General features: G+C 49.5%; 2 protein-coding genes and 1 non-coding gene across 7 annotated transcripts in view; 1 reads left to right on the forward strand and 2 right to left on the reverse strand.

Moving 5' to 3' along the window:
- KPNA6 (karyopherin subunit alpha 6) overlaps window positions 1–3,452 on the reverse strand; it is a 56,253-nt gene extending 52,801 nt beyond the window's left edge. Inside the window, exon 1 of the mRNA XM_045782116.2 lies at window positions 3,325–3,452. Coding sequence (XP_045638072.1) covers window positions 3,325–3,328 — 4 coding nt within the window. The 5' untranslated portion in view covers window positions 3,329–3,452. The remainder of the gene's footprint in view (window positions 1–3,324) is intronic.
- A 2,556-nt stretch (window positions 3,453–6,008) lies between these two features.
- On the reverse strand, window positions 6,009–24,497 carry TMEM39B (transmembrane protein 39B). Of its 5 annotated transcripts, XM_045782365.2 has the most exons (9): window positions 24,346–24,497; window positions 22,550–22,676; window positions 21,812–22,031; window positions 21,138–21,221; window positions 20,679–20,833; window positions 13,399–13,735; window positions 12,274–12,461; window positions 7,902–8,022; window positions 6,009–6,465 (listed from the first exon to the last, which is right to left on the reverse strand). In XM_045782365.2, exons 1-9 carry the CDS (start codon window positions 24,347–24,349, stop codon window positions 6,223–6,225), a joined length of 1,479 nt encoding a protein of 492 aa, XP_045638321.1. In that variant the 5' UTR covers window positions 24,350–24,497; the 3' UTR covers window positions 6,009–6,222. The 5 variants fall into 5 exon arrangements, with proteins under 5 accessions (XP_045638321.1, XP_045638323.1, XP_045638322.1 ...); XM_045782367.2 differs by lacking the exons at window positions 22,550–22,676; window positions 24,346–24,497 and adding an exon at window positions 21,378–21,422 and having other exon boundaries at window positions 21,812–21,950; XM_045782366.2 differs by lacking the exons at window positions 22,550–22,676; window positions 24,346–24,497 and adding an exon at window positions 21,340–21,422 and having other exon boundaries at window positions 21,812–21,950.
- LOC123782486 (U6 spliceosomal RNA) lies at window positions 18,956–19,057 on the forward strand. Its single transcript, XR_006776980.1, has one exon. It is a non-coding gene; the product is annotated as a U6 spliceosomal RNA (small nuclear RNA).
- Window positions 24,498–25,931: the final 1,434 nt, after the last annotated feature.

Below are 25,931 nucleotides of genomic sequence, written 5' to 3' on the forward strand. Positions count from 1 at the left end.
AGCCAAAAAACAAACTAGAAGTGGCCGTCAGTATCCTAGTTAAACCAACAGATAAGACAGTTCCAAAGCTGCCTAGTTCAGTGGCTCAAAAACATCAAGAAAATATCAGATTCTTCCCATCTTCTCTACTCTCACCCTTAGAACTGCCTGCTCTTATTTATAAATTCTGCCTCATGACCCCAGCATTACTAATGCCAGTTTCAGAGACAGAAAAGGGCTCTTTCCTTTCCAGAGACAAAAGACAGCCCTTAATAGCCCATATATTGGTTAGAACCATACTACCTGAGTAAGTGGTTCTATTCACTAGCTCTGACCTTGCACAAGTTACTGAACTTTATGCTTCAGTTTTCCTCAACTAGAACATAAGAATCTGAGAAGTAAAGGAGTTAGTATTATAGTACTTAGTGCCTAGCACGTAACAAGTTCTATTTAAGTGCTATTATTACAGCTTGCCCATCTCTCTCTCTCTCTCTTTTTTTTTTTTTTGGAGGCTCTCCTACTTTGGTGATACCCAAGTTAAAACAGAAGCTGGCAAACAAATAATAAAATAAAACTTGGCAAGTCTCTTTTAAATAAGGAAGTCTTTTCCAGAAGTCCCCCAGGCTTCCCTTCCTGTGTAATTAGCCAGAGCTGCATCACATACCCAAGCCTAAATCAATCACTGCCTAGGGAGATAGAATTACAATGATTGGTTTATAGTTTATATTAATCAAGACCTATCCCTGGGGCTGGGGAGGGGCTGCCAGATTCTTGGTTAGCAAGATGGCAGGAATGGGTGATAAAACAACCAGTGTCTGCCAAGGCTGAGTCTCAAGAGACTGGGGTCTCTGTTAGGGTCGGTCAGAGTAAGTAACTTCCAGAGCTGTAAGCATCACCCCCACAGGCTCCTAATAACAGTGAAATCACTACAGAAGTCTGTTAAAGCTAATGAAGTTTGGCACAGGACAAACAGTATAGGAGGATATTAGCCAGCGCGTGAGTAGAGCACACCCGAGAGGCAGTGAAATACAGTAGGTTCTAGATTCATGGAGGTGTGGTGAGGGCTGTGTTAGTATCCCCAGAACACAAAGGGCCTACATCACCACACTTGGATGAGTCACCTAATCTTCTCAAAGCCTCAGTTTACTCATTTGAGTAAACTCATTATGAATGGAGATAACCCAAACTACCTTGGATTCCATGTTAGGATGAAATGTATCCTTATTTTCACTCACATTGTATGTATGAGGATCAGCCAAAAAACACAAATGCCAATAGCTGGACATTGAGAAAGACCAAGCGGGACAGGGGAGAGGTACCTAAAACGGGGTTGGAGAGAAAAAGGGAGGCCACCTGACTCTAGACTAAAAATCCCCTTCAGGACCCTGGTCAGGCTTTGTTGCTCCATATAAGAACTTTCATTTCAAAGTCTACCAGAAAAGGACCAATTTTACTTCACACCTTAACTCTTCTAAGAGGTTTTGTACAGCAAAATGGGTAAGGATCTCACTTCTGGCTTTGCTGCTTACTAGCTGTGTTATCTTCTCTGAGGCAGTTTCCTAATCTATAAACTTATTTCACAGAGCTTAATAAACTTAACATTAGCTTCTTCTCTTTGAGGCACCAGTGTTTCTAAAATTGAAAGCCAACAGAAAATCTGTAACATGAAAGTCCCCTAAATCTTCCATTGATACATAAAGCTGCAGTTACAAAGATTAGCCTATCAGGCTTGACAGCAGATTCTGGCAACCAGAATGCTCCAGGGAAAGGAATGCTGTTGAAGGTAGAAAAGAATCTGTTCTGATGCTTATGGAGCCCTTACTAGGCTCTAAACACTGTTATCTTAGTCCTCAAACATCTTGATAACACTCCCTTTCCCCTCCTTCTAGAGATGAGGAAAAGGAAGAATCGGAAAGGCAAATAACATTTATTGTGGACTGTGCTAGATGCTTTCTACTGCATTTGATATTTACGAGACTTCTCTGGATGAGAGAGCTAGAAAGTGGCAGGCAGGATTATAATACCAGATCTGATTCTAAAGTCACTGCCTTGCAGCTCAAGGGAATAATTTACGTTTCCTCGGGATCACGGTTCTTAAAAAACTCAATCCCAGAATCTCATTTAGCTCTCCCCTCCACACACAATAGTTGGGGTTAGAAATTCACTCTGGAGTTTTTCAGTTTCATTCAGACTAAAGATTTCAAAAAAACCACCTTTACAACTTTGCCTAGGGTTAAAAGCTTTCTTCCCCCCTTTCCAGCCCAACCACTAGGTGGCCAAGCCATAAAGAACTGCAGCTATACACTAGGGCTCTGGAGGGATCACCCTGATTTTGCCACTAACTGTGTGACCTTGGGTAAGTTATTTTACCTCTCTCTAAGTCTCAGTTTCCTTACCTGTAAAACTGGGGTATCAGTTGTATCTGTCTCATTAGGTTGTGCATATTAAGTAAAACGTGACATGTAAAGCAGTCAGAACAATGCCCACGCGTAGGAAGAGCTCAGCAAGATAAACAGTTTTTAATGCTTAAGAGGAAATAGCTCTTCACTGATGGTTCTGTCCCTAGTCCAAAGACTTCGCCATCGTATTCCCTCGGAGCACAGGCCTCACCAGCCAGAGTCCCTTCGGAGAGAGCAACAGGTCGCTCCTTTTCTGCTAACCAGGGCCAGGCCCACACCTGACATCCCCAATCTACTACATACGGCCCCGAGGTCTTGGCCTGTGGTTTTCAACTACTAGGCTGTCACTCTGAGTCCCACCGAACCACCCCATTTCCGCCCGTGCCTCGGGAAGTTCTGTCGGCCTTCAGCGGCCCGGGCTGCTTACGGCATGGCTGCCCCTGGTTACGGGCCCGGAGCCGGCTCGCCTGGCGTTCCCTCACCAGAGGACTCTACTCGCGACGTAGGCAGGATTTCCCTTGAGTTCAGAGGAGCCCCCGAATCCAGTCAAGATGCGCGTCGGTCAAACACACGCCTGGAGAGGGCTCCCTCAACGCCGCCCTGGCCTGCCGCCGGGAGCCCGTCCCCCAGCCCCGGTCTCGGCGCAGGCCGGAGGAGCGGCCCCTTTCCAGCCCCCGGGAACGCGTGGGCTCCGGCCCTGGGCCACCACGTGGGGGCTCCAGGCGTGGCAAGGTGCTCCCGGAACCAGCCCCCGAAGACTGCTCCCGCAAGGGCCCTAGCCCGGCCCCAAACTGGCCTGAGCGGCTCTCCCGGCCTGGCTTCTCCCCTCAAACCTATTTGGAGAGGCCTCAGACATCTTCTGCAGACAGGAAACAGGCTCCCGATAGACCCCAAGCCCCGGGACTGCCTCAGCTCGAGTCCCCAGTTGCCTGGCTTCCTTACTCACCCATCGCGGCTCCGCTCGCTCGTACTTGGCGGCGGCAGCGGCGGCGGCGGCAGCTTCAGCGGTAGCTTCAGCAGACAATATGGCGGATCTGCAGGACGGCAGCCCGAAACGGACAAACAACTTAACATTCAACCCGGGGAAGAAACGCGCTCTCCGCCCCACAGCCTAGTTTACAGGGAGGAGCGCGTTTAAAGAGACCGCAGCAACTAAAGGCGGGGAATAGGGGTGGAATATAAGAGGAGTAGTGAAGAAAGACTAGGAGGGGATACTTACTAAAGAAAGCCAAGTGTGCTTAGGAATTCTCAGCTTTTTCTGCTATTCCCTCTTTTATAGTGGGGTCTCCTCCCCTAGAAAATTTTTCTCCTTTCGTAGTTAAAGCCAATCATAGACCCTGAGCTAGATATGAATAAGAAATCCTCTGGAGAGGGGGAAGAGATTTGCTTGAGGATATGGAGATAAGGAAATGAAGAATTTAAAAGTTAACCCGATTACAACCTTATTGGGAGATAAGACGTGGAAAAATAATGAGACTGGTTCAGGGCTTTATAGTTGACCGTGCGATTTCGTCCCCCACCCCCACCCCCAGCAAGCTGAGGGCAGGGGTAGGTTCTGTATGTTCACCACATCTCCAGCACCTGGCACAGGATCTGGCACATGGTATGTGCTCCATAAGTAATTCTTTAGTGAATAAGCAACAAATGAAGAGGCCTGTGACTTCCACAAAGGGAGGAATGATCTCCCTTTTTAGAGATGAGGAAATTGAGGCTAAGCATTCATGTGCCTTTTGTAATCATGGAATTTATGGTTGGTACACTTCAGATCTCCCTTTTTGCATAATGACAGGTCAGTCCTGGTCCCCCACCTCAAAAAACAGGAGAAGGGTATGTCTTCAAGTCACTAGTCAAACAGGAAATTGTCTTTTGGAAGAAGAATGAGGGACCTGGGTTTCCAGGTTCTGTGGCAACGAATTGCCTCCCCTAGCTGTGCGTCTGGCCTGTGCCTGGCCCATTAAGGGAACCGAGTCAAAAAGCCAACTCTGGAATGCAGGGTCAAGAAAGGGAGCATTATCTTTCTCTTCCTACTGCCTCTGCTCAAGGTCAGCCCTCTTTATTTTCTCCTGGTCTATTTTGCCGGCTCCTCACTAGTCTCCCACCTCCAGGTTCACCAATTGCACCCACTGTCTTTTTCAAGCAGAGACCTTGTCAGGTTGTTCCTCTGCTTAGCAACTTCTGTCTGCCCACCCTTAGGTAATGCCCAGACATTTCAATCTGACACACAGGCTGGTCCTTATTCACCTCTTGGGCTACTCCCCACCAGGCAACCCAGGCTCCATCCATATTTGGGGAACCCCCTTTCCCCAAGTATGCTATCTTCTTTTCTGCCTTTACTACGCATGCTGTTTCCTCTGCTTGGAATGCAATGTCCTCCCTTCCCCCTTGACCATGGGGTAAACAAATTTACTTTCAATACCCAATTCAACTTTCCCTTCCTGAAAAACCCTGTCTTTCCAGACAGTCTTGGTATCCGTCCTCTCTGCTCCCCAGTGCCCTGGACACACATTTTCCTCAGTGAAAACTTAGCAACTTAATTTACTCACAAGGTGTCTCTCCTGGTTGTCTAAGGGACAGCATCTTCATCTTTGTATCTGTCCCCTGCCTAGCACGATGCCTTCCTCAACAGAGACACCAAAAACTTTTGTTGTAGTGTCTGTCTCCCATACACCACCAGAGACTCATCTGCATATCCTGTGGCCAATAAGGGCAAGCAGAGTAGATGAGTGGCTATGACTGTCCTTTTCTCCCAGCCTGAGCCCTCCCGCCTGTCCTGTAGGAGCGGGGGTGGGGGGGAAGGGGGGGCGCTCTCCACGCAGCTTTGTTTCCACTCTAGCACTTGGCCTTGCTTACACACCCTCCCTCGCCCAGAACCATTGGTCCTTCCTGATCCATCATCTCCCTGCAGACCCACCCCATGTTCTTTATCCTTCCTGCTCTAGGAACCGTTCTGCTTACCCTCCCCAAATACACCAGGATGTTCCAAATCTCTGTGCTATTCCATGTGTCCTTTCCTCTGCTTGACGTGCCTGTCCCCCATTTTGTCCACCTAGGAAGTGGCTGACAACTCCGACTATCCCCTCCTCCAAGAAGTGCAGAGAGCATTAAAGATTCTCTCCTGTGCTACTCTGTATCTTGGAACTGTTACACCCATGCCAGTGTAGCGTGGCTTTTTTATTTCTGTGTCTGGGCATCCTGTACGCAGCAGTGACACAGAGCAGGGCCTCAGAGACTGCATGCTGAGAGAATCCGGACATCACATTCGGCTAGGACAGTGCTGCTGTCTTTGGGGAGGGTTTTTTGGACTGCTGTGTTATCTTCGGCAAGTCACTCTAGTTCTCCGAGCTCGTTCTTCATCTATAGAATTGGAAGGACAGCACCTACCTCCGAGGGTTGCCACAGAAGTTGGATTGAGACAGGCCTATAATACACATTAGAAAAACGTCTGGTACACAGCATTCGGCCATCAGTTTACCACGACCTCTGATGCCCCATCTCTTCTCTACTGGAGAAGGCAGGACCCACAGGGGCCCTAGAAGCCACACGTGGGGCTTCCTGGCCCAGAATCCTAACCTCTGCTCTCTGCCTGATAGGCAAGAAGAAGAGAAAGAAACAAAGGACACACAGGCTTGATGGGAGTATAAAAATAGGACTTTTTTTTTCCCCTAATAATCACATCAATTATCAAAGAAACAAACAGTATGTAACAAAAATACAAAGCTCTGGTGAGTTTTTTTGTCTGTTTTTGTGTTTTTTTTTTTGCCCCTCACCCAACCCTCCCCGACAGCCCCTTCCCAGAGAGCCCACGGCTGAAGCGTGGATGCTGTCCCTGGGGTCACCCTGGGGCTTAGGAGAACCGGTGGTCCAGGTCCCTCTGGGGGCTGGCCGAGTAGGAGTAGGCCTTGCCCAAAACCAAGCGGTCCCGCAGCAGCTTGAAGAAGGCATAGTAGTTGCTGAAGAGGATGAGCGCCAGGGAGATCGTCTGGTGCCACTTTTCAGAAGACATTAAGGAGTACAGCTGGTAGACAATGACAGCCCCCTCCAGCAGCAGAAGGATGTTGAGGAGCCGCAGGGGTTTGCTGAAAAAGAACTGCCCAGGAAAAGGTAGGCAGGGACTGGAAAGTATGTTCCAGAAACGTGCCTCCTGGATGGGGGTTCTGGGGGGGGGGCAGTGAAGGGGACAAGCTCTTGGGGCCCCATGCAGACGTGGGCGGGGACTCTGCCACCCTCTCTGCTTTTGCTTGTGGTCTTTCTTCTGTCCAGATGACAGCCTCCCGCAGAAGTTAAGACCGTGTTGAACTCCCACCCTCCTCCAGGAAGCTTTTCTTGAGAGACCTTGCTTGCTCCCTCAAACTTTCTCTGGTCTACCATCGACACCTTTTTATAGGTGATCCTCCTGGTCAGGCCCGAACCAATTAGACTCTTACGACATAGGCATGGAAAGTTATTACAGACTCTACAGCCTGAGTCACGCACTTCTTCACGGGTAGCAGCCTGACCTGGGCCAGAAGCTTCCAGGGCATGTGGTGACACCTCACTCTGACCTGGTATTCACAAAGCAAGGGAGAGTGCAGAGACTCAAGAAGAATGTTTTGATCAGTTCCAAAGACTGATCGACATCTAGGGAATCTCGATTCTGCAGGGGCCAAGGTACCTACTCCTTAAGAGCTGCTTACAGGATGGGAAGAGACGTGGCAGGGAACGGGAGTCCAAGAAACCGGCATGCCAGGCTCAGCTCGGCACCGGACAGCCTGCAGGACCCTGGGCAAGTCCCTTTCCTGTCTGGGCCTCAGCTTTCTCTACTACTGTGAAGACATCACCCAGATAACGATTTCTGGGTGATTCTTGGATCACTGTGCTCCTTGGAACCCCAGGATCTAAGGAGGCCTTTTTAGGGGCCTATAGCAGTGGTGAGTGGGAAGTGAAGGGAGTCCCAAACCTTTCAAATAGAGTGGTGCCATGAGGTCTTGATGGTGTTGGAAAAAAGGATTCTGATAGCAAGATAAGTAAATAAAATGGAGACCACTAGCCTCAGTGATTTTTAGCAGCTCTTTTCGTAATGCTGAGTCCATGAGTCCTTACTATCAGACCCCAAGTTTCCCAGCAAGGCACCCTTGAACAAGTCAGACCCTAGGCCAATTTCAATCTTGGAAAGTAGGAATAGCCCTGGCACTTCTCTCACACACAAGCGAAGGCTGAATGGAGGGTGTGTGGCAGGTGCTTACCACTGTGTCAGGCACACCATACAGAATGAGGATAGTTATGATTTTTGCCCCTAAGAACCCCTCCTTTTATGGTGTCCTCTTTCCCGCCTCCACCCGACGTTTTCAAAGACCTGCTACCAAGTGAGCAGCAGTTATGAAGTCACCGTGTGTGGGGCTGTCCTGTGCTGCCCATGTGCGGTTTCCTTTGGATTTGAAAAATACTGAAAATAGCTTTCTGTTGCTAGGATGTCTCCCTCCTGGCCCGGGATCCTCCCCGCTAGAGATCAGGCCCCGCCCCTCCTTCCCAGGGGAGGAGACTCACGTGGAAGCGGAAGTGGGAGACGTCGGAGGGGATGGCCACGTTGTAGTGGCCCACGGCTTTGTAGACGTTCTTGCTGTGCTTCACCAGCACGCCCTGTGGCCACATGCATTCCTCCGTCCACCTGGAGGCACAGCCCAACAGTGCCTCTTACACCCAGCTCACCCACGAAAGGGGGTACCAGCACACTGGGCCTGGTGTAACCACCAGGGCCCTACTCCCACTTCTATCATTTAGACACAGTGACTTTCCTTTTCTGAGTCTCAGGTGCCTCCTCCGTAAAAACGGGGTAAGAATCATGAGAAATTCATGGGAGTCAGAAGAAGGTCCAGAGTTGAGATTCATGTCTGAGGGACTGTCAAGAAAAACTTTTTCCCTCTTTGGGTGCATTTCCTTCCTTCCTTCCTTCCTTCCTTCCTTCCTTCCTTCCTTCCTTCCTTCCTTCCTTCCTTCCTTCCTCCCTTCCCTCCCTCCCTTCCCTTCCTTCCTCCCTCCCTTCCTTAAGATTTTATTTATTTATTTGAGTGAGAAAGAGAGAGACCAGGAGCAGGAGGAGGGGCAGAGAGAGAGGGAGAAGCAGACTCCCTGCTGAGCAGGAAGCCCGAATGGACTCGGGGCTCGATCCCAGGACCCTGAGATCATGACCTGAGCCGAAGGCAGATGCCCAACTGAGTGAGCCACCCAGGTGCCCTGGCATTTTCCTCACCTACTCTCACCTCTAGCCTGCAATGGGTCCACTGCAGAGCCGCCTGAGTGGTCTTTGTAAAACACCAAGCTGAGCCTATTTTCTGCTCAAAACCCTCTGAAGTATTTTCAGTGCCCTTGGAGTCAAGTCCCCAAAGATTCGCTGGGGCCTCTGAGCCCTGCACGGTCTTCCATGACTCCCACCGCACAGCTTGCCTGGAGCCGTTCCCAGTGGTTTCTAGTTCCTGCAGCACAGCCTACTGTTCAGATCTCTACGTAAGTCACTCCCTCCCACTAGACGGCCCTTCCTGATGCTGTATGCTTCTGGCAAGCTCTTTCCAAACTCGGGATCCTCCAGAAAGCCTTTCTCAAACTCCCCACAGAGTTCGGCATCCTTCAACAGCTCCCTGAATCTCCTGCTACTGGTCCACTTTCCCCAGTGTGTCATCGCTTATTTCCCTGTATCCCTCACTCGTCCGGGGGCCCTTGAGGGAAGAGACCGTGTCCATTTCATCTCTCTGTCCTGAGAGCATGGCACAGGGCTGGCACAGAGGGGCCTCGGTGAGCATGGGAACGGGATGATGGGATCTTCTAGTTCTGCCACATCTCCCAGGGACTCCAAGGGTCCTGGGCCAGAGGACAGAGAATCACTGTCTACGAAAAACTCTAACCCCTGTTCCTTCCTTTTTGATTCATTCATTTAAAAACCAGTTATCGGGGTACCTGGATGGCTCAGTCGGTTAAGTGTCTGACTCTTAGTTTCAGCTCAGGTCCTGAGCTCATGGCTTGTGAGAGAAACGTCAGGCTCCGCGCTCAGTGGGAGTCTGCCTGGATGTTCTCTCCCCCTTCCCCTCCCCTGCTCATGTGCATGCTCTCTCCATCTCTCTCTCAAATACACATATAAATCTTTTTAAAAAAATTTTGAAAACTAGTTATCATGGTATACCTAACAACATGGATGAGCCTCACAGGCAATATGCCGAATGAAAAAGAAACTGAACCCAAGATTTCATTTATGTGAGGCTGCAGAACAGGCTAGTTTTGAAAGAAAGTAGAAAAATGGTTGTCTGGGTGGTAGTGGTAAGTGGGGGCCGGTCACTGGGAAGAGCCGCAAGGAAATTTTCTGAGAGGCTGTAAATGTTCTACACCTTGTTCTATCTATATGTGGGGGTACAGGTCTGCCTATCATGGGGGTACAGGCCTACCTCCACATGGGGGTACAGGCCTACCTATACATGGGGGTATAGGACTATCAAAACTCGAAGAATTGTACACTTTAAGATTTGTGCATTTCACACTCTTAACTCTAGGAAACGAACTGAGGGTTGCTGGAGGGGAGGTGGGTGGGGGCATGGGGTAACTGGGTGGAAGGGGATTAAGGGGGGCACTGGGTGTTATATGCCACTGATGAATCACTAAATTCTATCTCTGAAACTAATAATATACTATATGTTAATTAAGCTGAATTTAAATTAAAAAAAAAAAAAGATTTGTGTATTTCACCATATGTAAATTTTATCTTAAAAAAAGACTAGACACAAACCACCAAAATTTACCATGGACCTATTATAAGCCAGGCAAACTGCCAGGAGTGAGACGGCTGAGCGCTTGACAGGCAAGGACCCTGACCTCCTGGAATAACAGGTGAGTAACTAAGCAAACAGAGCAGAAAGTGTTAGGTGCAATGATCATGACATTATGGGATTGTGGGAACGTGGGGTAGGGGGCACGGAACCCATCCTGGGTGGTGAGGAAACTGTTCCTGGAGGAAGCAAACTGCTAAAGGATGCACAGCAATCAGTCAAGAAGAGGAAGGTGGGAAGGGTGTTCCCGGCAAAACAAGCACCGCGTGCCAACGCCTGCATACAAACATGCATATAGAAACTGAGGATCCGAAGCGGTTTGGTCTGGCTCGAGCAGAGGTAAGTGGGGAAGGCATGGTAAGAGAGGAGGCAGAAAAGGCTGGCAGGACCCAGTTCATCAGCGGGGAAGACATGCGAAGGAGCCTGGGTCTTCTCTGCGGACCATGGTGAGCTATGGACAGGTTTCTCCTCATGTTCAGCTCTATTCTACCTTTCTATTCCGCCCTCCCCTCAGAGGCTAAGGCTAAGCTGAGCCCCCTTGAGGCCCGTTTGCCAATGTCTATGCCCTTACCTCGACCATTTGGACAGAGCCTGGGAGGGACCCTGACTAGCACGGGGGGCTATGTGACCCCAAAGATTATGGTCCTGACCACAGTTCTCTAAGTTATCTTACTTAACCTTACCCCAGGGAGCATGGCAGCATCCCCGTTTTATAGACCAGAAAGCAAAAACCCAAAAAGGCCAACTGCTTGCCCAAAGACACTCATGTTTCCCTTCTTGGAACATCAGAAAAAAGGAAGAAAAAAATTACTACTGATGAGAAAATGTAGCATTCTCATTGGCTCTGACTCCTGGGGGCAGCCCAGGGACCCTAATGGGGCGGTGTCTGAGGACCTGGGGAAACGGACAAGCCCCAAGCAAAAAGAAGCAATGTCTGTAAATAGCACCGATCACAATGTTCCAGGTACCGTGCTGGGCACTTAGCTACTTTTCATCTATCTATCTATCTATCTATCTATCTATCTATCTATCTAAACTAATCTCTATGCCCAACGTGGGGCTCAAACTCACAACCCCCAGATCAAGAGTCACATGCTGTACCGACTGAGCCAGCCAGGTGTCTCTGTGGCCTCCCTCCCTTTGCATCTCTGCTTCTTGATGGACCTACCTCTATAAACCTGTCCTAGGGGCCTCTTCTCTGCCACACCTTGTGCTGGGCCCGAGCCTCAGATGTGATTCGGGTGGGCCCAGCCTTGAGGAGCTTCCAGTGTAATGGGGGGATGCAGGCAGGAAAGTGAGGGTCACCTGGGTGAAAAGTACGGTGAGGAAGGCACCGTGAAGGATGAGCCACGAAGGATGAGCCAGGCTGAGGGGAGGCTGAGCTCCTGAGCCGGTGCTTCTGTCTCTGCAGCTGTCCTGCAGCCGGGCTTCCTTCTTCCCATCATCCTATAACCATTTGTGTATGCGGTGCTCACCCCCACCAGACTGACCTCCTCAAGGACCTTGTCTCGGTCATTCCCTCTCCGTGGCTCTGCTTCCCTGGCCAGGGGTCACCACCGGCTAACATGGCACCCTATCCTCTGCCCACACTGATGTCTCTTAGGCAGCTCGGAATGGGTTCCTCCACTGTTCCAAAAGCTCCATAGCCGCCCTCTGCCTGGAGGTCAAAGTCCAAGCTCCTCTGTCCGGTAGAGAGCACCAGGCCGGTATGGCTTCGGAAGTAAACGTCTGCTGGAAAGGAGGTGACCTGATGACTGAGCAGTTGAGTGAGCAGGTAACAGAAGGAGAGAAGCAAGGAATGAAGGCAGGAGCAAATCGGTCAATGAGCTGCCTAAGCGACCGTCAGTGAAGTAGAAAGTCAACGAGGTCCGTGAATTTACTGCCTGGCCTCCTCCGATCCCCGGCGCACTGCAAGTTACCTAAGCCCAGGGGACGCGTCTGCCTTGGGCCCGGCCATACCCCACTCTGGCCACAAGGCCTAGCATACGAGACATGCTCAGCCACCACCTGCCGACTGAATGCAGGAGCTGGTGAGGGAGGCAGCCAGTGACTCCAAAGTCACGGACCACAAGGGCTGGGGCTGGACAGGGAAGGGGAGGGCGACTCACGGGTGCTGCAGCACGTTGGAGCACAGCGCTGGGTCCACCTTCTGCCAGCAGCCCAGGTGGGCAGCGGCCTTGTGCAGGAGGTCGCAGTAGCTGGCGGGCAGCAGGTGCTGCGTGAGGATCACGGAGGTGCTGATGGACACCAGCAGGAAGAGCTCACAGGACCAGCGCTTGTCATAGTAATGCGTGTTCTGGGGGCAGCGGGAGATGGGTAAGGCCTGGGATGTCCGTAATGGCCTCCCTGCCTCCCCCTTCCCTGACTCGATCTGTCTCAGAAAGCGGGGCAGCCTTCTGGGGGCCCTGAGACCGAGAATCAAACACCTAATAAAGGGGGCTTACTCATGGGCTGAGCCCCTGTGCCCACTACTCAAGTTGTCTACCAGCTCCTCTTACAGGAAAATCGCTCCTACTGCCTACCACTCTGAGCCAGAGCACAGGCTCTGGAGTCCAACAGACATGAGTCCAAATCTTGGCTCTGTTGCTTATTAACTATGTGACACCAGGCAAGTCATTTCGCTTCTCTGTGCTCTCGCTTTCTCTTCTGTCCCATGGTAAGAACAGCTACCAAGCGCCCCTGACAGGTGGCAGGAGGGTTATCACACTCACGAAAGCTCTAGCACATCGTAGGTGCTCAAGAAACATAAAGTCCTCTCAGCCCCAAACCATTCAGTGCAGTCCACCCCTGGAGAAATGTTTCAAGCCTCCTGTCTGCTGGGGAGGTGCCTTCCCAGGAGGCCATACAAACTAGAGAGAAAGCGCGGGCTTTTGGACTCACTCGGGTCTGGATGAATCCTGGCTTTCCTACTTCATGATAAAGCTGGACCCTGTGACACGCCGAGGCCAAAGCAGGCCTAGTGAATTACATCCCTGCTTTCTGTTATCAAGTATTATGAACAATGTCATGGCCCCTCGTCGGCTGGGTGACCTTCTGCGGGCTACTCCTTCCCAGGGAGCCTTGTTCTTTCCACTCTGAAATCGGGGTCGTTGTTGCTCTAGCTCTCCAGAGAACAGATGGGACTCTTATCAAACATGGTGCGGTTATTCACGCGAGCAGGAGGGCTCCTGTGCGGCGGGCAGCAGGGTGAGGCCCCAGGCAGGCCCCTGCCCTCCCTGGGTTGAGCTACGTACCTTCACGAACCAGACGGGCACAAAGGCCACGTAATAGGCGCTCAGCATGGAGCTGACCAGCACTTCCTTCATGCGCCAGTTGAAGTCCATCTTGAGGAACTCCACCTCGCTGCGGATGAGACTGGGGGACAGGCAGCAAGCGTGGGTGGGCATGGCGTCCGGCCCGTACAGCTGCCGCGTGTGCTGCTTCCACGTCTCCCTCAGCGTCAGCAGGTAGTCCCGACTCCGCGCCAGGCCGCTCACCGCCTCCCGGGGACCCATGGAGGCCATGTGGCTGAAGAGGTTTGTCTTGCGGAGGTCACAGTTCAGCTGCAGGAACGGAATGTACATCCCAAACCTGCTGGGGAAGACAGTGGTGAGCGGAGGCCTGCCCGTGGGCCACGATCCCTACCCTTACCCACGGAAGGAATCTTCTTTCCTCCCTGGGCCTGAGCTCTCCCGGCAACTCAAGAGGGGAGAATGTACCCATCCTTCTATCCAGCCATCCTTTGATCAGACATTCAACATAGGTATCGGCATCGACTGCAGGCCAAGCACTGTGCCGAGCATCGGGGACAAAGGAGGAAGCAGGGATGAGGCCCTGCCTCGTGGTCTATTGCTGACTAACAGTGACCCTCATAGCTCACATTCGTTGGGCACACGCTGTGCTCTGGACGCCGTACTAAGCACTTTACCTGTGTATTCAGTACTATTATTTTGTACTCCTTTGAAGAAGCTGTGGCTCGGAGAGGTGAAGTGGATTCTCAAAGGTTACCCGACCAGGAAGGAAGCAACAGAGCTGGGATTCAAACCCAGAACTGTCTGGTACCAAAGACCAAGACACATATTCAACAAACACTATGCGTAATTAATTAGCTAAAAATGTACAAGGGGTGCCTGGCTGGCTCAGTCAGAGAAGCACGTGGCTCTTGATCTCAGGGGTCATGAGTTTAAGCCCCACACTCAACGCGGAGCTTACTTAAAAAAAAAAAATGTACGTGCTACCACGAGAGAGAGAGGTCTACTGCATACTCGGGGGGCAGCTCTGCAGCTTGTGGAGGAAGGAGGCTCAGGAACAGTATCTCTTGTGTGCCTACTATGTGCCAGGCACTGAAATGGGCCCTTACAACAATACGAATCCCTTTCTCTGAGCCGTGCCTCTAGGGCCGGAGCTAATTAGTCAAGGGGTGTTTTGAGTCTATGGCTGGTACCTTTCGAGGAGAAAACTAGGTGGGCCCAAAGCCCAGGAAAGTAGATAATTGTAAAAAGTAGTTAAGAGTCAGGGTGCCTGGCGGGATCAGTTGGTGGAGCATGGGACTCTTGATCTGGGGGTTGTGAGTTCCAGCCGCATGTTGGGCACAGAGATTACTTTAAATAAAAACAAATAAATAAAAAAGGGGGGAAAAGTAGCTAAGTGCCTAGCACGGTCCACGGAACATTGTAGTAGGTGCTATTCACACACATTCCTTTTTTCAGCTTGGGGCTTATCCATTTCTCTAGGTCTTCAGACAGAGCCGCAGAATGGTCCCTGGGCTGCACCCAGGAGTCAGGGCCACTGAGAATGCATTTTCTTGTCAGTAATGATTTTTTCTTCCTTTTTTCTGATGTTCCAAGAAGGGATACATGAGTGTTCTTGGGCAAGCAGTTGGCCTTTTTGGGTTTTTGCTTTCTGGCCTATAAAATCGGGATGCTACCCATTCTCCCCGGGGGTAAGGTTAAGTATGATAACTTAGAGAACTGTGGTCAGGAGCATAACCTTTGGTCAAATAGGCCAGGATTAAAATCCCAGCTCTGCTATTTACTAGTACTGTAATTTAGGGCAAGTTATTAACCTCTATGAGCCTCAGTTTCCTTAATTTGCCCTAACTTACAGAGCTTGTATTGATTCTCTACACTCAGTTAGGCATTACACCTCGTGTTTGCATAAATACTCTCTTTAAACCTTGCAACAACACTCATCACGGTGCTTGACCCAAAGCAGAAGATCCATAAAATTTTGTTTAGAAAAGAGAGACCAGTGATTCTGTGGGACAGAAAAGACTGAAATGGGATTCCCAAAACACTCTTCTGGACACCTTGTGGGAATGAAGGAGGGGGGCACCTACAGGAACACACAAGGGATTCAGACCCAAACCTAAGGCCAAGTCCTTAAGAATCTCCCTGGTTTTGCCTCTAAGAAGGACTGCAGATAGAATTAAATTATTTGGTAACAACAAATGACTGCTCCACAGGTCACAAATTAGAAGCTCCTTCCCAGGCAAGATGGCAGATTCCCTCTCATCTTCTCCACTCAAGGCGTGACAGTATAAACGTAGAAAATAAGTTCATATCAGCAAAAAGAATGGGAGTGGGGTTTATCAGTTCACAAGTGATTTTGACAAATTTAGAAAGCAGATGGAAACATGTTGACAGATGAGGAAGGAAGCCATCATCTAGAGCAGTGCTGCCCAACAGAAATATAATGAGAATCACATATGTACTTCGAAATTTTCTGGTAGCCACATGGAAAAAAAATACGAAGTTAATTTTAACACTCTATTTCACTTAACCCAATATATGCAAAACATTATCATTTCAACATATAATCATTACTTACAAATGAGATTTTTACTTTCTCTTTTTAAAAGATTTTATTTATTTTAGAGAGAGAGAACGAGCATGCACAGGAGTGCGCGTGAGTAGGGGGAGGGGCAGAGGGAGAGGGCGAGGCAGAGAATCTCAAGCAGACTCCCCGCTGAGCGCAGAGCCCCACACAGGGCTCGATCTCCCAACCCTGAGATCATGACCTGAGCCAAAACCAAGAGTCGGATGCTTAACTGACTGAGCCACCCAGGTGCCCCTACTTTCTTTTTTTATACTGAGTCTTCAGAATCTGAAGTTTATTTCACACTTACAACACACCTCAATCCAAAATAGCCTCTCTCAAATGGTCAATAACCACAGGTGGCTAGAAGTTACTGAACTGGATGGCGTAGGTCTAGAATATGCTGTGAGAGGGCTGCACTGGGGGTAGGAGCTTATCTGCCCAATGACCCAAGAGAGACTTTGACCTGAAGTAGGCACAGCTGATAAAGGGCAGAATCAGGCAGCAGGACTGAACAATTGGGATTAAACAAAGATCTGCATTTATTTGTAGAAGTCAGTCCCTTTATTCTCTTATCTCATATTCAACCCACCCTGAAGGATTCTTCTGTAAAAAAAATTGAATAAACTGTCTAGGGAGAATTGTGGTCTATAATGGGGGCACCCTAGAGTAACCCCTCACTCTGGCTTCTGGTTTATGGGGGCCCACAACCTGACAACTAGCACCACACTCCCTCCTCCTGAAGCAAAGTCGGCCAGTCAGTGTGTCCTGCTCATGTCCTTAGAATTCCTGCTCAAGCCTCCCACTCACATATGGAATGGCAGAGCGAGAGGAAGTGCGCTCCAACCTATTCAGTCCTTTGTTGGTCAGTGTAAAGACGACCAAACAACGAACTATGCTTAGAAAACCAGCAGCATGAAACAAAAAACCAACCCCAGTGGAAAGACAAAATTGAGGGAACAGAAAAGATTTTTAAAACAAGAGCAGAATGCTATGAGAAAAGAACAATCAGAAAATAAGAAAGGCTTAGAGAGGAAAAATATGATTGCTGAAAAACTCAATAAAAAAGCTGAAAGATAAAGTTGAGGAAATCTCCCTAAAGGCAAAGTAAAAAGAGAGAGAGGACAGGGACAGAGGGGGGAGAGAGAGAGATAGAGACAGAGAAAAAGAAAGATGGGGGGAAGGGGAGGGAGAAAGGGAGAGAGATGAAAAATATGAGAGAAAATATAAGAGAATAAACACATGATCAATCTATGAGGTCTACCACCTGATGAACAGAAGTCCCACAGAGAATAGAAAAAAAAATAGAAGGGAAGATATTATCAAAGAAATCATAGGAGAACATTTTCCTGATCTGAAGAAATACCCAAATCTCCAGGTTAAGAGCCCTAGAGTACTGATAAGATGAAAGACAAAGTCCCACACCAGACACCTCCTTGTGAAAGTTCAATAATCAAAAGATAAACAGGATATCTCTAAAAGTTTTCAGAAAGGAAAAACAAGTCATCTACAAAGTAGTTGGAATCAAACTGGCATCAGACTTCTCATTAGAAGTATGGGATGCTAGCGACAATGGAGTAGTATCTTCAAACTTCTGAGAGAATATGAATTTGAACTTAGAAATCTACATTTAGCTGAACCATCAATCAAGTATGAGGGCAGAATAAAGACATTTTTAGACATGCAAGGCCTCAGAATGTATATACCTCCCACATACCCATTGTTAAGGAAATTACCTGATAATGCACTCCAGCAAAATAAGGGAGAAAACCAAGAAAGAGGAAGACATGGGATCCAGGAAACAGTGGATCCAACCCAGGAGGGCAGCGAAGGGAAGTCCCAGGCTGAGAGCTGTACAGCAGGCCTAAAGAACAACCACTCCAGACTGGAGCAGGAGGATGGAGGGCTCCAGGAGGGATGTCTTTAGGGGGAAAAATGGACTCCAGGCAACAGGTAGCATGACTGAGAGGCTGGATAAACTTGAGGATATGTTGAAGGCCCATCATTCTTTTGTCAACAAGAAAAAAGAAAGGCAATTAGAACTCCAAGAAAAAAAAAGGCTGTATAAGAAAGTTACAATCTAAATATGAAACAGACTAAAATGTGACATGATTTTAAGCAAATGATGGAATGTAAGAAAAGAGAAACCATTTGACTTTGACATGAGGAACTTCCTTTTTTTAAGAGGCCCAAGATTATAATTTAGTAACTATAGAGAAGGAATATCATCTACTTGGCCCTGAAGTGAACGATATTTTCATACTCTTAACATCAAGACTACTTACTGCTTTTTAGGTTTTAGAATTAACCTTGGACAAAGAATGGAAGATTTAAATGTCGTTATATAGGAGAATGTGAATGTCAAGCTTAACATTATAAGAGTTTAGCTGCCAGGAAGTGAGAGGAGGAAGGGGGGAGGAAAAGTGGATGGGTAGAGTTCCTAATATTACCATCGACATAAAAGGGACTAAGATACCATTGTTGATGAACTAAAAAATACAGGCATACTGACATTGTTGGAAAAGATAATCAATAAAGAATAACAATAACACTTATAAAATACTGGGAATAGTATGGATGGAAGGGTGAACTAAGTAAATCTTCATCTGTCATTGAAGGGAATCAATGTATGTGTGCAAGCATGTGTGTGATATGCTTGTATATGCATAAAACACTTATTTCCAGGATATGCAAGAAACCAGAAATATTGGTAGTTGCCTCTTGGAAGGGAAACTGGGCAGCTAACAGGAGCCAAGGAGAGACTTTTTCATTCTATATTCTTTACACATTTTAAATGTATACATTTTACACATATTTATACGTTTTGAATTTTAACTTTGTAAACCTATTATCCAACTTATAAAATCAATCACATGTTTTTAAAAGGAATAAAGGTACAAAGATATTAGAATTATGGGGGTAACTCAAAAAACATGAAAGCCAGAAACAGTAGAGATTGCTTTGGAGAAGTGGGACTAAAAAGCTGAAAAATGGGTGCTCGCTTCGGCAGCACATATACTAAAATTGGAACGATACAGAGAAGATTAGCATGGCTGTCTCTCTGTCACATAAATAAATAAAATCGAAAATAAATAAATAAATAAATAATAAATAAATAAAAAGCTGAAAAATGGGGTTGGTTTTCGTCATAAGCTTTTTACCACTCCTGGATTGCTTTGTTACGATACGCCTGCCTTATATTAATAAAAATTTACACATGAAAGAATAAAAAATAAAGCAAAATATGAATACTGGGGGATACCTGTATCCGAGCAGGATGGATTCACTGGATAGAAACCACAACGGGAAAAAATTAAGGCAACTCTAACCAGTACGACCCCTGGAGGGCCATCTGTTAATATCTATCAGAAATATACATGGACTGCATCTTTCGGTACAGTAATGCTACTTTGGGAATCTGCTGTACAGAACTATTGGACAAGTGGGCAAAGATGTATGCAAAAGAAGGTTCCCTACCTCATTGTCTTCAATAGGGAAAAGCTAGGAATACCTCGAAAGGCCACCAATAGAAGATAAACACAACTGTGAAAAATCTATATAATGGGATACTATGAGGCCATTAAAAAAATGAGGCCGACCTTTATGTTTTGCCGTGGAAAAATACCCAAGTTATGGGATTATGTGAAAAATGTAGTAAACTGTATGGCATCATGCATAGATTAATCCCTTTTTTGTTAAAAACAAATGTATGTGTGTATGCTTGAAAAAATATTGGGGAGGGTATGCTACAAATAATGGTTTTCTGGAGGACTAATATTATAGAGGACTTTCATTTTCTATAGTAAAAGCTTCTGTAAAGTTTAATGTTTTTATATGACACATGTGTCACTCTTATAATTAAAAACGAATTATAACTGAAACAAGTGTGATGGGGCTTCTCCCATGACAGCGCCCTTTTGCTCATATGCAGGGTAGAGAGGGATGAGCAGCTGGCTCTGAAGCTTCCCACGACAGAGAACTGGCCCAGCCTGAGGAAATTCATGAACCAGAAAGCCCCGGGGTTGGGAAATGACTGTAAATGCCCAGACAGCCGGGAGCCTGCTCCAGAAACAGCCAGAAGGGACGTCTTGCCAAATTCTCCCCAGTTCTAGGCCAGAAGGGGGCAGTCCTGGGCTCCTCCCAGACACTATCTTCTGATCCCCAACAATGTGGGCTCTGGTGAGATGCAGTGAGTGAGCAAAGAGACACAAAGACTGACACACATGCACGTGCAGATACACACACGTGCGCACACACACGTTTCATGCACAGACACCCACACAGAAACATGCACACACGCAGGTGCTTGCACGCACACAGACCTGGGGGAGGCACCGAGAGATTACATAAACGCTAAGATACCAAAAAAGACAGAGAAAGAGAAAGAACCAGAGAGGAGAGGAAAGGAGAGGGAGACAAAGCCCATGCATCCCCACCAGGAATGTTCCTTTGGCGTACACACTCAGATCTGAGTCCCATTCGGACCTCCCCGATGGCGGCACCTAGGGTGAATCATGCCTGCTATCTCAGTTTCCGCTCCTGCAAAAGCAAGCTAATCATCTTGTTCCCAGGGGGATGCTGTCAGACAATGTGAGAGGATACTGTTGCTGCCCCGCGTGAGTCTCCCGGGTCTGGGCACCTGCTGACCCAGCCACGCTCAGGGCAGAGGTCCGGAGCCGGGTGCTAGGCAGGGAGGGGTGAAGTGAGGGGTACTCACGGATAGCAGAGGAACAGGAGGTTCAGGAGGGAGTAGGTCCTGAAGAGGTGGATGAGGGAGCGGCACAGGCTCCAGCCTGTTGCCGTGAGAACGGTGAAGCGGGTGAGGAACAGCAGGACGGAGCGAAAGAGGGAGACCTTCCCCCTCTGAGAGGCCTGGGTCAGGGCGAGATAGGACGGGATGGGGCCTTGGGTGGAGGCCACCTGGGCTGTGCCCACATCCCACCCAGCATGGCCTGTGATCCCACCCACGGAAACGTGGGGCAGAACCTGGCAAGGTGAATCCTTTTCCTCGATGCCCCGGAAACTCCAAGAGTGATGGGATGTAATGTTCTTCAACCAAGTTCAAAGGGAGCCCCAAGGAACTGCCTTAGGCTTGAAGGGCTTGGCATGTTTCCTTGGTACCCCCAGGGGAAAGGGGAGTCCCAAAGTCCCCGGCCAGCCTCTGGGACCCAATCACCTCCTTCACGATGGACCCAATGAAGCGGCGGCCCAGAACGATGGTGGTCACCATCAGCAAGTTGAAGTCGATCAGGTGGAAATTCTGTCGGGGGGGGGCAGAGGCTGGGGGTCACGTGGGCCGCCTGCCCATATACGGGCTTTTTTCATCCCCACCTCCCCCTGCTCAGTCCTTTCCACAGGGACTGTCCCCACTCTCTGACCTTCACAGGCCTCCAGCTGAGTCAGGCCAGGAAATTACCTAGAGGAGCAGAACAGGACCCAGAGGAGGGAAGTGGGACAGTCCCTGGAGACAAGAGAGTGGTGTGTGAGCCCTCTTGCTCTGATCACCCGTGCCCCTGTCCCTGCACCTCTCTTTCGGCATGGAGATCTTTCCACTCCTGAAATACTCATGTACGCCTGTGGCTCTTCTCCCCCACAGCACTTAAGATTCTACGCTCCTTTAGGCATCATCTGTCAGATTTATCTCTGCTACCTTTCAAGTGCCTCATATGGTACTGAGCAACTAGGGGCGAGCGTTCGGGAATCATTCGCTTCCTGTTCCTTCTACACTCTCCATGCCCAGTGAGAGGCCAAGTGTACAGGGCACTTGGTAAGCTGTGTTAAACTGAAACCAAATGTCAGCGCACACACACACACACACACACACAGAGCTGGTCCTAGCTGGGCACCTACCAGGGAGGTGTGGGAAGGTGGGTGGGAGGGCGGATACCACCACACTGTCTTGTAGATGTTGATGTAGTGGACGAAGAGGGCTATGAGCTGGCAGAAGAAGAGCTGCAGCTCAAACAGAATGCTGGCCTGGACGGGCAGCTCGGGGATCTTGCAGTGCTGGAGGGGCACAACCGTCTGGGTGGCAAGCGGGGGGCTGGAGAGGCCCGTCCCAGAACTGCTCCTGGGAAGTGGGGAGGGAAAAACATCAGGAGCTGACCGGAGAACCCCACCAAGAAGGGCTTCCAGGACACAGGGTGGTGGGGTTAGACCAGAAAAGCAGCTCATGGGCGAGGCTGGAGTCCTCCTAATCCTGCCCGTCAAAGGAGCCAACAGAGAGCCTTTTCCTATCCCTCATCTTATTTGGGTTTCCCAACATTCCCCAAGAAGGTAAGAATTATTAGATCCATTTGACAGATGAGGAAAAGGAGGCCCAAAGAGGGGAGACAACTTGTTCAAGCCACCGGAAAATCAGGAGCAGGACTGTAACTGGAATCCAGGCCTTTGGGCTTATTACCCTACAACCCACTGCATCTGCCCAAGTGACCACCACCTCTGAAGCCTTTTTTTTTGCTGCTCTCTGTACTCAAACCCCCATCTGACATCTGCGGTATCAAATCCTAGAGCCCGAGCCCAGTGAAACACAGCTTTGTTCCTATTGCCCCCGGGAGCCCGCAGTGAGGGGAAAGAGAGGTGGTTTACCTGGTGCGAGAACGGACACTGGTGACCGATGCACTGGAAGTGTGGCCCCCACCAGAGGCCCCTGAGGATCCCGGCTCACACAGAGGATTTCGACAGTAGGATGTCCTGTTGGGACCTCTTCGTCCTCCTGTGGGACTCAACATAAGGTAGATCCTCAAGCCGGAGGGCATAGGTCAAGGGTAACAGCAATGATACTGGCTACTGGTCACCTGGTGTCTCATTTTATCACTAATCACAGAGACCTCTGATCTGGCCCCTGCCTACCGCTCAGCCTCATCTCCTACCATTCTCTGCCTGGCCTCTATGCCTCAGCCTTCCTGTCCTTTCTCTCCTTAAGCAAACCAAACTTGTTGCTACCTCTTGCACTTTCTGTATCCTAACCGCAAAGCCCTTCCCTGACTGCCATTTTTAAAGTACCTGCAACCGTAACTCTCATTTCTACTTTTTTCCCACAATAATTCACTCTTGGGATTTATTTTATTCATTTGTTAATACATTTATTGTCTGTCTCACTAGAACAGAAAGTCAGTGAGGTCATTACCCTTATATGTCTTTTTTACTGTTGTATCCCTCCCTTCCACCAGGGTCCAGCATAAAGTAAGTGCCCTGTAAGCGTATGTTGATGAGTGAATGAACCTGGCAAAGTAGGTCTTCCACAGACTAGGAAACTGAGTTTACACTGTGTCACAGGTAGTTTGGGGTCTGAGGCTTGCGCTCTTAGGTCTGGCGTACACTGCTTCGTTCAGACTCTACAAGTCTCTCTGGGCTTACGATTCTTCAAGCCTTCTCCTCCAGTCTGAGATCCAGCTCAATAGGTGTCTCATGGTCAGGAGCAGAGCCTGAGCATAGGGTCAAGGAGGTGGGCTCTGGGAGAATGCTGCGGTTGTGGGCCCCAAACCTACTTCTCTTGGCTTAGCAATCTAGCCCAAGCTCCCAGGCACCATCCTGCACAAAGCTCCTACACAAAGCTCCCAAGCACCACCCCAGTCCTAATCAAAGTTACAGCCTTGTTCAAACCTCCTCACGGCAACACAGCCTACACACACACACATCCTTTGCCCTAGCTTCCCAGCTCAGAAGCTTTTCTCACATGTCTCCAAAAAGGACTTGTCTAGGAGCTCCGCACCCAACCAGCTCCCAACCCAGAAGCCCTGTTCATATACTATTATACCCTATTATACCTGGCTTAAACATCCCACGCATGCACCCTCAGTCCAAAAGCTCTGCCCACACCTACTCTCCTCTCTTTAGAAGCTCTACACCCACATAAAGCCCCTGGGCCCAGAAGCCCCGCCTACACACTGTTGTCAGCCCAGAAAACCCGCCCACAAGCCAATAAAAGCTCTCTTAGCCCAGAAGCCCCGCTCCAGAATGGGCTCCCTTGGTCTGCAAGGTCTCCTTCCCGCCCCATCGCCCGCAGTGCCAAGCCCCTACGGCCCAGAAAATTCGCCCCCGCTCAAGCGTCAACAGCCCAAGAGCTCCGCCCTAGCACCAAGGCCCCGCCCACCGCTAAGCCCTGGCCCCACTTCTAGCCCAGGTGAGCAGGTCCCACCAAAGCCGAAGCCCCACGGGCCCTCTCCATTTTAGAAGTCCCGCCCCCCGCGCCAATGCCCCGCCCCCACAAGCGAGGCCCCACCCCGTAAAGCGACAGGAGGGGGCGGGGTCCCTCTGTGCCCCGCATCCCCTCCCCCTTCCCTCGCCGGGATCCTGTCCGCGTGGGGGAGCAGTCAGCATCTTGGCCATCCCGACCCCCACGCCCGCCCGTTCCCCGGCCGAGCCGGAGCCGCTCCGCTCACCCATCTCCTCCCCCCGGCGCTCTCCGCTCCGCCGCCGCAGCTCCTGCGGGCAATATGTCGGAGGCGACGGCGGCCGGGAGAGGACTAACCGCCGCAGCCCAGTCCCCGGGTATCAGCCGCGCGCTCCCGCCGGGCCGCCAAATTTGCATACAAGGCGGGCTGGAAGCTGGGGGCGCGCTTCTTAAAGGGGCCGCGCGGACAAAGGCGGTGGCTGTGCGCTCTTTGTCTCGCGGTCCCTACGCTCTTCCTGCAGCTGCTGCTTCGAGACCCGAGAGGGAGGGAAGTCACCTCCTGCTCCTCCCGTGTGGGCCTTCTCCCAGCATCTCTTCAGGCCCGAGGGAGGGGGCCGGAACCGCCTCTCGGCTTCTGCCCGAGATGGACTGTATCCAGGAGTGGCCCGCAGGCGCCTCAAACTCAGCGCGTCCCAAATTGGGCTTTCGTCTTTGTCTTCGCCCTTATTTTTCTCTGGTGCACCCTAGTCAAAACCTGGGAGTCATTTCCCTCTTCCCCTCGACCCCTCCCACAACCAGTCGTTCACCTCGTTTGGCTGACCCTAACTCCTAAATCTTTCTCCTGTTCAAATCCTGATTCTGCTCCTTCTGAGCCTTGAAATCTTGTTTCTTGCTTTTTACAGTGAGGCTGGTAATATTCACCTTATAGGTATTGGTGAGGATTGAACGAGATAACTCACGTAGCACAGGATCTGTTTTAACAAATGTTAGCCGTCATTATTATCAGGATGTATGGCAAGAACTTAACACAGACGAAGCTCTCAATAGATGAGCTACTAGTAACTACCAGCTGTTAGGACTTCTTCCCTTGCAAGACCTATAAACTGTCTTAGTCACCTGGTAGCTCCATGGCTTAGCACAGTGCTTGGCACATAATAGACATCAGTACTCAATTAATTGAATGAATTAGTAGATATTTTTTTTAAAGATTTTATTTATTTATTTGACAGAGATAGAGACAGCCAGTGAGAGAGGGAACACAAGCAGGGGGAGTGGGAGAGGAAGAAGCAGGCTCATAGCGGAGGAGCCTGATGTGGGGCTCGATCCCATAACGCCGGGATCACGCCCTGAGCCGAAGGCAGACGCCCAACCGCTGTGCCACCCAGGCGCCCCGAATTAGTAGATATTTAATTAATAGATACAGAGCTTACGGTTAAGTGGGAGGAGATGGACATAAAATAAGTAAATTCTGTAATATGTTGGAAGGGAATAATTGTTGTGGAGGTAAACAGGAAAGGGGGAAGGGAGGTTGCAATTTTAAACGGGACAGTCAGAGTAGGCTTCACTGAGAAGGTGACATTTGACCAAGCACTTGAAGGAAATGAGTGAGTCAGTCATAACAGATGTCCAAAGAAAAGGAGTATTCCAGGCAGAGGGAAAAATCAGTGGAAGGGCCATCAGGTCTGAACATGGCCAGTGTGTTTAAGAAACACCAAGGAGGTTAGTGTGGCTTGGCTGGAATAGACACGAGAGTGGGACGTGAGAAGGGACGGACCGCATAGGGCTCCTCCTTACTCTGAATGAGCTGAGCAGCGTTGGAGGGTTTGAACTTACATTTTTAAAGAATCACTCTGG

This window comes from Ursus americanus, chromosome 33 (genome assembly GCF_024610735.1).
Source record: "Ursus americanus isolate L20-20 chromosome 33, mUrsAme1.1.p, whole genome shotgun sequence".
Taxonomy (NCBI): domain Eukaryota; kingdom Metazoa; phylum Chordata; class Mammalia; order Carnivora; family Ursidae; genus Ursus; species Ursus americanus.

What these genes read in the sequence shown, in the direction of transcription:
- TMEM39B (XM_045782365.2), bottom strand. An exon ending in CACCTTCCCACACCTCCCTG is followed by an intron (nt 21,222 to 21,811) that starts GTAGGTGCCCAG and finishes CCCCCCCGACAG; the next exon opens with AATTTCCACCTGATCGACTT. An exon ending in TTGGGTCCATCGTGAAGGAG is followed by an intron (nt 20,834 to 21,137) that starts GTGATTGGGTCC and finishes GCCCTGACCCAG; the next exon opens with GCCTCTCAGAGGGGGAAGGT.